Genomic DNA, 12,021 nt, shown 5'->3' with positions numbered 1-12,021 from the left:
TAATTACTTGTTTAGAGACTCAGCTAAACAGCAAGCCTGACTGTTTTATCCTCTATCTGCAACAGAGCATCTGGCAGCAAGCACATGCGATGTAAAAATGATGACAGCAGAATGCTAATCGCCAGAGCAAGCCATAAGGGAAAAAAATGTTTACAGCGTTATTCACCCCCTGGGTCCCCTGACTGCAGTCAGCTACGTGCTTACAGAGCCCAAGTTCACTGGAGATATTTTTATTTTGTCCATTTGATGCAAACGAAGTCATAAGCTGCTGGAAGATTTTGTTTTTCAGCTTACAGAGCCATAGGACACCTACTGAAAAACAAATCTCTGGGGATACCAACATACTTGTTTTGAGACTCCATCCATCAACCCTAAGCAAGCCAAAGCCCACAGAAAACAAATCTTTGTTTAAATCAGAGACTCTCCAAGCACAAAGCTACTACGAAAGCCTTCTGCGGCGGGCCAGATGGGGGACTTCACAAACTGTCTCCAAGTCCTTGCGCAGCAATTGTCAGCCTGCCTAGAAATTAAGATTCCTTTCACACACGCACCCAATTATTGCCAGGTCTCCTCTCTGCCCTCCGAATGTCACTCACCGTGCTAATTAAATCACGGGCCTCGGCTCATCTCCTCCGGGGTCACCCCGCTCCCAGAGCGCATCATCCCCACTCGCTCCAGCCTAGGGAGCCCCCCGCCACCACAGCACAAGAGCCCAGGCCCCTCGCCTCCCCTTTAGACCCCCCGAGCCCCCCACACAGGCTCATTCCTGGCCACTCGGGGTCCTGCCCGCACCCCCCAGCTCTCCCGCGGCTCCCCACACCTGGCCAGCCCCACCGCCACCATCCCCTCCTGACCCCCACATCCTCCAGCCCCCTGCATCCTCCCCCAGCCCCCGAAATCTGCCCCCCCCACATCCCACAGCCGCCCCCCCCCAACCCCACAGACCCCTGCCCAGCCCCACGGACCCCCCTATCCCCACCCCACCCCACCCCCCGGCCCCCCAGTCCCGGACACCCCCCGGTCCCTTCCCCCTTCCCCTCCAGGCCCCCTGCAGGCTCCGCAGCCCCCCGCCGCCCCGGGCCGGGCCGCACTCACCGATCAGCCGCCGCACCTCCTCCTCGCTCAGGTACAGGCTCAGGCTGGGCCCGGGGCCGGCGGGGGGCCAGGCCGGGGGCCCGGCGCCGTGCGGGCCGGAGCCCAAGCCGGGGCCGAGCTGACCGGCGGCGCCGGCGGGCAGCAGGAGCAGGAGCAGCGGCAGGAGGCGGAGGAGATGGCGGCGCGGGCCCCACCACCACCGCCGCCGCCGCCACCACCACCGGCACGGCCCCGCCGCCGCCGAGAGGGACCGGCCCCGCCGCCCCCCGCCGTGCTCCGGGCCCCGGCGCCCCGGCACCATCTCCACGGGGAGGGAAGAGGAGGAGGAGGACGGGGGCCCCCCCGCCCCGCCGACCCCTCCTCACACGCCGCGGCCGCCAGCCCCCGCCCCGCCGCTCATGGCTGCGCCCGCCCGCAGCCCCGCGCACGCGCGGCCTCCGCCCGGCCGCCTCCTCTCCTCCTCCTCCTCCTCCTCCTCCTCTTTCTTCTCCTCCTCCTCCTCCTCCTCCTCCTCCTCCTCCTCCTCTCTCCCACCCGGCCCAGCCCGGCCCCGCCCCGCCGAGGTGCCCGCTCGGAGGCGCCCTCCTCGAAAGTTTCGGTCTCGGCACCTTTTCCTTCCCCCCCCCCACCCCCTTTTTTTTTTTTTTTGAGGTAGTTTTTCACCTTTGCCCGCTGAGGTGCAGCGTTTTAGTCAGCCGCTCTCTTTGCTGGGTTTACCCCCCGCTTGAGGTGCCCCCTCAAGGAGCCGGGGGTCGGCCTCTTCTCGCAGATAACCAGTGACAGGACTAGGGAATGGCCTCAGGTTGTGCCAGGGGAGGTTCAGGCTGCAAATGAGGAGACATTTCTTCTCAGAAAGAGCGGTCAGGCGTTGGGACGGGTTGCCCAGGGAGGTGGTGGCGTCACCGTCCCTGGGGGTGTTCGAGGAAAGGTTGGACGTGGTGCTTGGGGACATGGTTTAGTGGGTGACATTGGTGGTAGGGGGATGGCTGGACCAGATGTTCTTGGAGGGCTACTCCAACCTTAATGATTCTGTGATTCTGTGATTTTAGAACAGCTCAGTTGGAAGGGTCCTGCGGAGATCATCGAGCCCCAGCACCTGACCGCTCAGGGCTGGCCAAAAGTTACAGCGTACTGTTAAGGGTGATACCCACATGCCTCTCGGACACTGACAGGCCTGGGGCATCAGCCACCTCGCTAGGAGGCATGTCCAGTGTTTGACCGCCCTCACAAAAAGACTTCTTTCCTAATACCTTGTCTGAACCTCCCCTAGTGCAGCTTTATGCCATCCCCACACATGATAGATTTATTTAGGTTGGAAAAGACCTATCCATCACTGAACACTACAAGTCCATCCCTAAGCTGTGTCCCTAAGTGCCACATCCATGAGTCTCTTAAATACCTCCAGGGATGGCAGCTCCACCGTCTCCCTGGGCAGCCCGTTCCAATGCCCAGCCACTTTTGGGGGGAAGAAATTCTTCCTCACATCCATTCTAAAACTCTCCTGGCCCAACTTTAGGCCATTTCCTAGTGTCCTATCACTTGCCACCTGAGAAATGAGACTGACAGCTCTTCACTGCAACTTCCTTTCAGGCAGTTGCCTGTGGAGATCCCCAAGCTGCTTTTAAGGGGCGTAGTGTCAAATAAAAATGTTAAACGACAAAAAATGCCATTATCTTGCAGGTCTTTTAAACCTAGGCGATTCCATGATTCTATGAAACCTTGAATCTCCTGTACAGGCATTCCCGACCCTTTCCTCTTCTGTACCAAATTTCAAATGTCATTATTCCGTCACGGCGTGGTGCCACACCGCAACCCAGGATGCCCACCTTTCCTCTGAGAGACGAAACCTGCGTCGCAGTCGCTCTGCAACACAGGACATCGGGCCAGGGGGATGCTCTGGTATTCAGATAGGCCGCTGAGGGGTTTAACTCAGCAAGTTTCAGCCCACAGCCGTCAGAGTGGAAAACTGTAAAAGAAGCTCTGCACTTACGATGGCTGCGGTGAAGGAGGACTTGTTCACACTTGTTCACGCACTTCCCCACAATAAGCATCACTTAGCAGTGTGAGGCACAAGAAAAGGTGAAAATGGAGTTGAAAATTACATGCAAGAGTTCAGTTGGGTGGATGTGGACCAGCCCGAGTAATGCTGGTGACTGCGAGAGCCCTCCGTGTCACAGCTTCCCCACTGACAATGTCCTCAGCCTCTAAACCCAAAACAACCCCCCTAAACCCGGTGTTTGTATGCAGTTCAGACATGGTCGAAATCTCAGACTCCAGGAATTTCCTAAAGGACCTCACTTAGGGACCCACGGGTAGGCAGGCAACTTGCGGGTCTGAAGTGACCACCCACAAAAGGGAGCATTGTCTTTTGGCTGAGGATTCCCAAACTGAGTTAGAAAAATCATCACAAAAGCATCCACCAAACTAGCACGCTAAATGAACGCAAACTTCCACAGGCTCTTTTTGAGAAATTCAGATAATACAAAATCAGCCTGTTTCAACAACAAACCTCGTTTATTCCCTTAAAATAAAGAATCTGTTGACAGCAGCAATAACAACCCCATGGTTCAGGTTGCTGAGAGCAAAGCACTGTTATGTCCCGATGGCTCGAAGATGAGCAGTGCAGCGCTATCTGTTGTACTTGTGGTATTTTCTCAGGCAGAGCCACCCTTGCCTGGGTTTCAGCGACATGCAACCTGAAATACACCCAGGTCCCAATGAAAATGTTGATGGCCTTTCCCGGTGAGGCGAGCAGGCAGCTTACGTGGCGCTCCCCGGCCATAAAACAGCCTCTGACGGTGCCCAGGCCCATAGGTGACCTCCACATTCACCATGCCCCCGTCCCGCCAGAAAGTGAGGTAGGAAGCATGGCCTCCAAATTACCCTCTGAGGACCTCAAAGGGCAAAAGGTTCTACCTCGGGTCCAGCCTACGTGGAAACCACGTGGCATGGGCTTAGGCATCACATCACCTCGTCACCGTAAGGGACTGAAGCCTTTCTCTGCCCCCTTTCTCCCTGTAGCCATGCAGGATGCACCCAGCCAGCCAGGCCTTATAGCTGATAACCCACGTCTGGGCTGCTGTTCTCCACCAGGAACGTGGGGGCAATGTCCCTGCAGCCATCCTGTCCACGGACATTGTCACTTTACCCTTAGCCTCAGCCATCCCTGCCTTTGATGCGGGGACGTGATATTCAGCAGAAATGTGATATTCAGCAGAAGGGCCCGGGCTAGATTATTTTACTGCATTTCTTTTCAGTGAGTATGCAGCTCGCCTCCTGTAAGTCACTGGCTGATTTGAACGAAAGGTCACCAAAACCACATAAACCAAATGCAAATAAACAAATTCTTAGGATACATCTGCCAGCCTGCACACAGGCGCTTTTAGGGCTAAAGTCCCTGGTGGTGTATCTTTTCTGCTACACCCGTGAAGCTAATTGCTTACTGAGCCCTGACGTTATAATTAAAATACTGTTTGTCACACTTGAAAGAATAATTAGGGGGTTTACAAGTCAAATGAAGGTTTCATTGATGTCAAGAAATGTATCATTTGAAAAAGGTGAAAAATGTAACTCGCAGGCCAGCACAAATGCTAAAGATCCTCTGTTGATTTGTTTTGGCTGCACAGACTATTTTTGGCAGGATCAAGTTCTCAGTCTTTCAAAACCATTCTGGGTAAGATTATACATTGCAAGAAGATACACACAGACTCTGCATGGAAAGCTGCTAGCAATAGCTGTGAGTTCACAGCGCTCTTACGGAGAAGTTTTGCTTGGCCAGGCGTCGAGATGCATCACGGCTCGTGCTCTGAGCGGGATGGTATCAGCGCTTACCACCACGGTGTCCCAGGAGACGTGGAAGAGCTGGTATTCATTTCTGGATGCAAAACAAAATTGAGAAAGCAAATAGCTGGCAGTTAGTGACACTGAGCAGAGTTCGACACACTAGGACTTAGTGGGAGGCGTGTATTTACGGGGGTGCTGGAAGAAAGGAGACAGGGCTTTGGGATCGCCCCATGTCCAGCCTCACTGGCACACACTGCTGTGACAAAGGTGGCTGTCCCCACCTCCTCTTCATGACTGTACGTGACCGTGTAACACTCCTTGTGGAGAACTAGCCACATGGAAACAGACACAGACACTTCTGCCTCTTCCTCCATTTTCATCTTCAGTTTCTCTTCTTCCTGAGTACCAGGTGAGGGCTCGGATGGGGTCCAACCAAACTGCGTGTTGGTCACACAGCCCGAGGAGCAGAAAACATGTGTGTCCCAGCCCAGACGGTTTGCTTCTTCAGCCCAGCATCTGTCTTTCAAGGAGCCAGGTGTCCGAGGGTTTCCAGTTCTCCTCTCCTGTCTGGCAGGAGCAGACTGGGTTCTTACCACTTTTTTCTCCCATATCTCTAAATTTGCCATCCCTTTTCCCACAGCCCAGGGAGGAGAACTGAGGGTGAGGGAATGGTCCAGATATCAAATTATACAGACAGACAGATGGCTTCACCTAGATCAGCAGTCATCCAAGGTAAGAAAGAGCTGAAATTTCAAAGCTAAAATCATGAAGACCCCCCCCAGTTTATTATTATTTTCCCCCTGTCTCATCAACTATAAACAGGGGGCACTAGCTGGGAAGGCTGATGTCCCATTTCTGCAATAGCAGAGACCCAGCGCTAAACACAAAGCTAAAAACCCCCAGACATTCAGCCTGCTCCCCTTCACAACATATTTCTATTTTATTATTATTATTTAAATTTCTTGCTGTGAGCATGCAGGTCCATAAAGCTGGCCAGGGTCGGACCATTCAGGCTGGAATATGTATAGAGAGGGAAATGTAGCTCACACGGCTGTTGACTGAAGTGCAGTATACAAGTTCCTAGAAATGTAGCATTTAATGGAAAAAACGTCCAAGGAACATCAAGCTAAGAGCTACTATGGCACTAAACAAGCAGAGGCTGGAGGGAAGCAAAGCATCTGAATTCGATTTCAGCTTGTGGTTGGTAAGAGACATGCCTTTCCCTTGTTTGCCTTTTAAGGGGAGCGTTGCACGCCGTGATATTGCTAAATATGAAATAAATTGCTTGTGTTTGGTGGCTGGCCATCTCACCTCTTCCCTCCCTGGGAGACTCGTGGGGGGCTGGCTCGTGTGTCAACCACAGCATTTGCCTTGCCAACAGACATCAGGATTCCTGGCCGTTTTACAAGCATGGGTCGTACAGCAAGGCTCTAATGTCATGCTGTTGTATTTTGTTCTGCATGCACCCAAGTGGTGCTTAATGCTTAGGTGAGAGCTGGTGTCGGGAGAGGATAGAATATGACAAAAGATAACATTTTGATGACAAAATCGAGGGAAAATTCATGTGATCGGGTCTCTTATTATCACCCTGCTACTGTTCCCAGAACCAAAGTGCAACAATACCACATCCTTTATGGACTGAGCATGACAGATGGGATCTGGAGCATGGATAACATGCACTGACCGGCCAGGTAGCTTCCCCTGCCCCTGCTGTTAAAACCACCTTGGCACAAATGTCCTGAGCATCACTTGGTGGCAGGGACCTGAGACTGGCTCAACCGTGCTGCACCCAGAGAGCCGTCTGCAGGACAGACGCTTGGGTTTCTGCCTCTTGTTTGGTCTTTTGGTTGCTTATCAGTGCTAATGAACCTTCAAAACATGTCTTTAGGGACTGTCCTCTATCTCTGCTGAAAAGATGGACCTTGCACCATAGCTCTGCGCGTGGCACCAGATGCAGCACCCTACTTGCACATGCAGTGATCCTCAGAGAGCTCATTCCTCCCTGTGCATTCCCCTTCTCCCTTGGGAAGTCAACTGAACAGCAGTTATAAACTTATGCAGTCACATCTTACAGATCACTTAAATAAGTTTTTCCCTCTGCTCTGGCAGTTTGAGCTGTTTTATGGTTTCGCAGGGTTTTTCAGAGCCCACACACACTACAAGAATGGAGGCAATTAGCTCTAGGAGTCACCGTAGCCCACCCTTCTTTTACAAAAGCACAATTGGAGCATTTACCCAGGAAGTGGAAAATATTTATTTAACTTCCTTTCTGCAAAAGTATTAAAAGCCCCATTTTCACTAGGAGAAAAGTCACTGAGCATCAACTGACTCACCCGCTTTCACTGCTCCCAGCCCTGTCCAGAAGAGGTTGTGTAGTTCCTGGATCCATCAAAGTGAGATGCATGAGAGAGCATGACTCTTAAGCTCCTCTCAGTGCTTAGGTTATTGGAGTAACCACACATTCCAGACCATGATGAATGCTAGATGATACTAACAAACTCATTGTCGGCAACAGGATCCTTCCCGCAGCTTCTGGTGGCCTTTGGACCAGAACAGAAGGTGTCCAGACTCACCAGGACCTGCCCATGGGCATGGAGGAGAGCAGTGGTATCAATTTCCTCAGCTGGACACAGGATCCAGTCACTGCTATATCGTGGCCAAACTTCGTATCTGCTTCTATTCCCAGCACTGGGCAATGCTGTTGCACCCTAAGCTCAGCTGGACACCTCTTACTTGAGACAGTTACTTTACTTCTGAATAACTGATTCCTGTAGATGATAAGCTCTCTTATAGGCCAAAATGGAGTCAGATCAATTTTAATCATGCTTACATTGCAGGTCCCGTAAGCCAACTATTTTAATAGTTTTTCTGAGTCCTTTTCTTAGGGCTTGGAACATGCTCAACACCAATAAACCGAAAGACTTAGCAGGATGTTTTGCCTCATTAAAATGCTTTGTGCTTTTGACGATTCTGTTCTTTGACTGCTGTGTTTTCATAGATCTTCGTCTTGGAAATGAGGTAAGGGTCAGGAAAGGGCTGGAGAAAGACAACCTTGCCTCCTCTTGTCCAACTGTTCTGGGTGTTTTTGGAGTCCCTGCTGGACCATTCATCCTCCAGCCGCTCACACCATGGGAATTCACGGATACCCAGCATTTGAGTGGTTCACTAGTAGCTTAATGCTTTGGAGAAGCGTAAATGACTATAGCAGGCTCTGGGGATTTGCTATACGATTTACGTTTGCTCTCCTTTCTTGCTTTCAAGGCTGACCGTTTCTCCCAGCCCTGTCTGCTGTGTGGCACGGGATGTCTCGGAGCAGCTTGGGGTGGGGGGCACAGCTTTTCCACCACGCGCTCCTCTGCGATGAGCTCAGCCATGCCGTAGCTGCTCCCTGCTGGCTGCAGTACAGAGAGCTGCACATGTGTGTCGATATCGAGGCAAAAAGGAGTGCTGAACCCAGGGCTGCCTTCTCTGGGAGCCTGGGGCATGCTTCAGGGAAGGAAAATAGATACCTTGCTCCAGCTTGGCCACCTTCATCCCAATTACTTCATCAAGCATCTCAATACCATTGTATTATAATATTTAATACCATCCCTCAATATTGTAATGGTATTATAATGGTATTGAGGTATGGTATTGAGGGATGGTATTATAATAGGATTATATATATATATATTATATATACGTATAATATAATATAATAGGAATGAGTTTAAAATACATTTTTCCGTCCTCTGGAGAGGTAGTGAAAATGCTAAATAAAAATACCCCGGTTCTGAGAATTCATATTTATTGCCACAACCCCTGGAATTCAATGAAAGTGCCTTCCTTCACCAAAATAATTTAAGAACCCACTATTTAAAAATACATTTCATGCAATATAATATAGCCAGCATTCCCACATAGATCTCAGAGCTAAGAAACCTTTTATGGACCCAAAGAGAGTGAGGAAGGATGGTGTAAGCAGGCACTTGCTTAGGCCTGGTCCTGCCCCGTCTCGGACTGCAGCTGTAAGAGGAGAAGTGATCCGCAGGGACCTCGCACACTCTCACCAGCTCATTTCTCTGCCGGCTAAAACTTCTTCCTCGACGTAGAGCTCTCCCAAAATCCCAGGCCAGGTGTTTTCTGGGCAGCCGCGAGTCACCTAATGGTCGGTGGAAGTGCAGGGAGTTTCTATGCCGGATGCCACCGTCCTCCCCGCAGAGGGGATTTGTCCCATTGTAAGTCGTACCTCGGCATTTCCCCAGAAAGCCGAAGCCTGACCTTGGGTCACTTCCACAGGTCCACCTCGGCGTTTTCCATCCTTCAGCTTCCCCGCGGAGCTGCGGGGCACGGCACTGGAGGCAGCATGTGGAGGCTGACCTTTTGGAGGCGTTGTACGGGGTGAAAGCTATGTGGAAAGCTTACACTTGTGCCTCTTGCTTTCAAAATTGTGGTTATTTTGATAATATTGGCATCGCACGTTAACAATCCCTCCTAGAGAGGGCAACAGATTTCCTACCCCTCACTTGCACGTTTTGTTTCCCCCCCGGGCAGCGAGGCCGCCGTCGGGCGCGGAATGAGACCAGCCAGCAAAAACACGTTCCTTAATGAATAAAAAAAACCCAAAACCAGCCCGAGGCCCGGCGGGTCCCCAGCGGGCAGGGGCCGCTAGATGGCAGTGCCCGCCCGGCCTGCGAGCGAGCGTGGGGCCGGGCCCGGCCGTGCCACGCGTGGGCAGCCCCGGCACTCGAAGGAGGAGCCCCCAGCCCCCCCGTGGGCAGCATGTGCCAGTGCCTGGTCCCCCTCCATGTCCCTAATGCCCTGAGGGAACCCCCTCTGCTTGGGTCTGTGCCCGGTGCCCCCTGCCCTGTCCCTGGGCACCACCGCAAGGAGCCCGGCTCCGTCCTGCCGGCAGCTCCCTGCAGGCACCCATGGGCACGGGTGGGCTCCCCCGGCCTCCCCTGCTCCAGCCCCAGCTCCCGCAGCCTCTCCTCGCAGCAGAGGGGCTCCAGGCCCTCCAGCAGCTCGCTGGTCTCATCTGGGCTCCCTCCGGTGTGCCCGGGTCTGCCTTGTGCTGGGCGGCCCGGGCCTGGCCCCGGCACCCGGCTGTGGCCTCCCCGGTGCCGAGCAGAGGGGCAGGATGCCGTCGGCCTGCTCTCGGGGCTTCACCTAACTTCTTGGCCTTCTCTGGGACACGGGCACGCTGCTGGCTCACAGCCACCTGGGTGCCCACCGGGACAACATGGCCAGGCCAGCCGTGCTGCCCTCCTGCCACCCCAGTGGGCTCCTCGCCAGCCTCCCTCCGCTGCTCCCGGAGCCCAGCCCCAGCTTTTCACGAGGCTTCTGAAGGGCCCACGGCGCAGTGGAGCTTCTGAAGGGCTCCACAGCCGGTGCCAGGAGCCGGGGTTTGAGCAACACACAATAAATATTAGAGTAGCCTGAGCTACGGAGAACTCCTCCGACACCAGTTTCTAAGGATGACCTCATGCATTTCTTGGCCTCTCCAGTCCTTCTCATTACTCTTCTGCATTTTTTCCCCCTGCTATTTTTCTTCCCTCCCAAGAAAACGTTTTGGTTTTCTTTTTTCCTTTTTTTTTTTTTTTCCTTTGCTTGCTCCTCCGAAATACGCAGCCATGGCAACCGGCTGGAGGAGCGAATTCCCCGGGTCTGCCCGCCTGTCCTTGGGGTCCGGCGGGGAGCGCATTCCTGCCGTTCCCTGCGGCCAGCACCGCTGCTCGGTAAGCACGCGGGACCGCATGCCCGCCATCCCCTGCCCGGCCCTGCCACGCGCCGCCGGCAGGCACCCCGAGCCCCCTCCTGGACCCAGCGGCACCGTCCCGGGCTGGCATTTTTGGGAGCAGCATTGGGGAGGAATGCAGCCCTTGGCGTCGGGACAGGAGCTGACGTTCCCGGCTCGGGCTGAAGAATGTGGACACGGCGTTCGCTCCCAGCTCGGCCCCAGCGTTCGTTCACCCGGGCGAGGGGGACGCCGGGACCTCGGCCCTCGGTAGCCGGCCGATGGCAGACGCGGGCGTTGTGGTTCCCCCTGCCCCTCCAGCACAGCCAGGAGAAGGGCCGTGGGTGCTATTTATACCCTTTATAGTGTTACACGCCGCTTGGGTTACCGCCTGGCATCCCGTGTGTTTGGAGCAGGGTCTCGTGAACCAGAATAGTTTGGGGTTAGCGCAGCAGGTTTGAAATCAGACCCGGCGGAGTTACTCGCCATTCACTTTGCCTGGGTTGAGTGGCTTAAAATAGCAAAACGTAGCTACAGCAATGGTACGGCGTGGCTGAGGCAGAACGAGCCCCACTGATTCACCAGCCCATTGCATCAGCGTTACGACGCCAGGGAAATGCTGCTCATTCCACCGCTCTGCAAGGACGGTGACGCCCCGAGATTGCAGGGAAGCCGAGAAAGTTGGGGAGTTTGGGAAGGATTTGCACTATTCTCATCTCTGAGCCACGGCTTGAATAACTCTCCTGTATTTGAAGAATGTGGGAGGGTTATTCTCAATCCCTGGGAAAAGACGGGTCAGGAATAGATGGACAAGGTGATATGTGGCATCACAAAAAGCCACCCTGTTTGGGGTGGCTCTTTCCGACCTGCCGTCGAGCTGTGTAATGCATCGTGACAACACAGACACATGTTTCACGACCTGAAATAGCCACCCCGGGATAACGCCTTGGTGGCGGTGCTATTTGGGGATGGAGCAGCTCAGGAAGAGCCCCGGCATGTGCCGCAGGGATGGATCCTGCCCTGTCTCCCACCAATATTTGCTGGGGAGGGAAGAGAGCCGCCTGCCAGCTTTCCGGCTTATTTCATTTTCTTAGTATTTCCTCTCTTGGTTCCGTTTTATTATTATTATTATCATTATTCCACTTTTTCTTTTTTTTTTAATAACAGCTGGAAAAAATAATGTGTTGCCATGGCAACACACTCCGAAACTTTTGGTGGCTTCAAGACGTGCCAGGAGTTGCAGGGCGGGCGATCACGGCGCAGGGGGCTCCCCAGAGCTTCCCAAAAATGGGGCGAGCGCCCTGTGGCAGCACAGGGCACCCACTGGCCTGGCCCCCTTCCCTCTGCAGGCACGGCAGCGCTTGCAAATTTGCTCGCGTGTGCCATGGGATCACAAGGCCAGGCGTGGTATTACTTCATGCTGGAGC

General features: G+C 53.8%; 1 protein-coding gene across 2 annotated transcripts in view; it reads right to left on the bottom strand.

Moving 5' to 3' along the window:
- RYK (receptor like tyrosine kinase) overlaps positions 1-1,522 on the bottom strand; it is a 57,517-nt gene extending 55,995 nt beyond the window's left edge. For both annotated transcript variants that reach the window (XM_083847777.1, XM_083847778.1), the window contains exon 1: positions 1,096-1,522. In XM_083847777.1, coding sequence (XP_083703903.1) covers positions 1,096-1,396 — 301 coding nt within the window. In that variant the 5' untranslated portion in view covers positions 1,397-1,522. The remainder of the gene's footprint in view (positions 1-1,095) is intronic.
- Between the last annotated feature and the right edge of the window lie 10,499 nt (positions 1,523-12,021).

Source organism: Anser anser, assembly GCF_964211835.1.
Source record: "Anser anser genome assembly, chromosome: 9".
Lineage (NCBI taxonomy): Eukaryota > Metazoa > Chordata > Aves > Anseriformes > Anatidae > Anser > Anser anser.
This window is presented reverse-complemented; position numbering and strand designations above follow the sequence as displayed.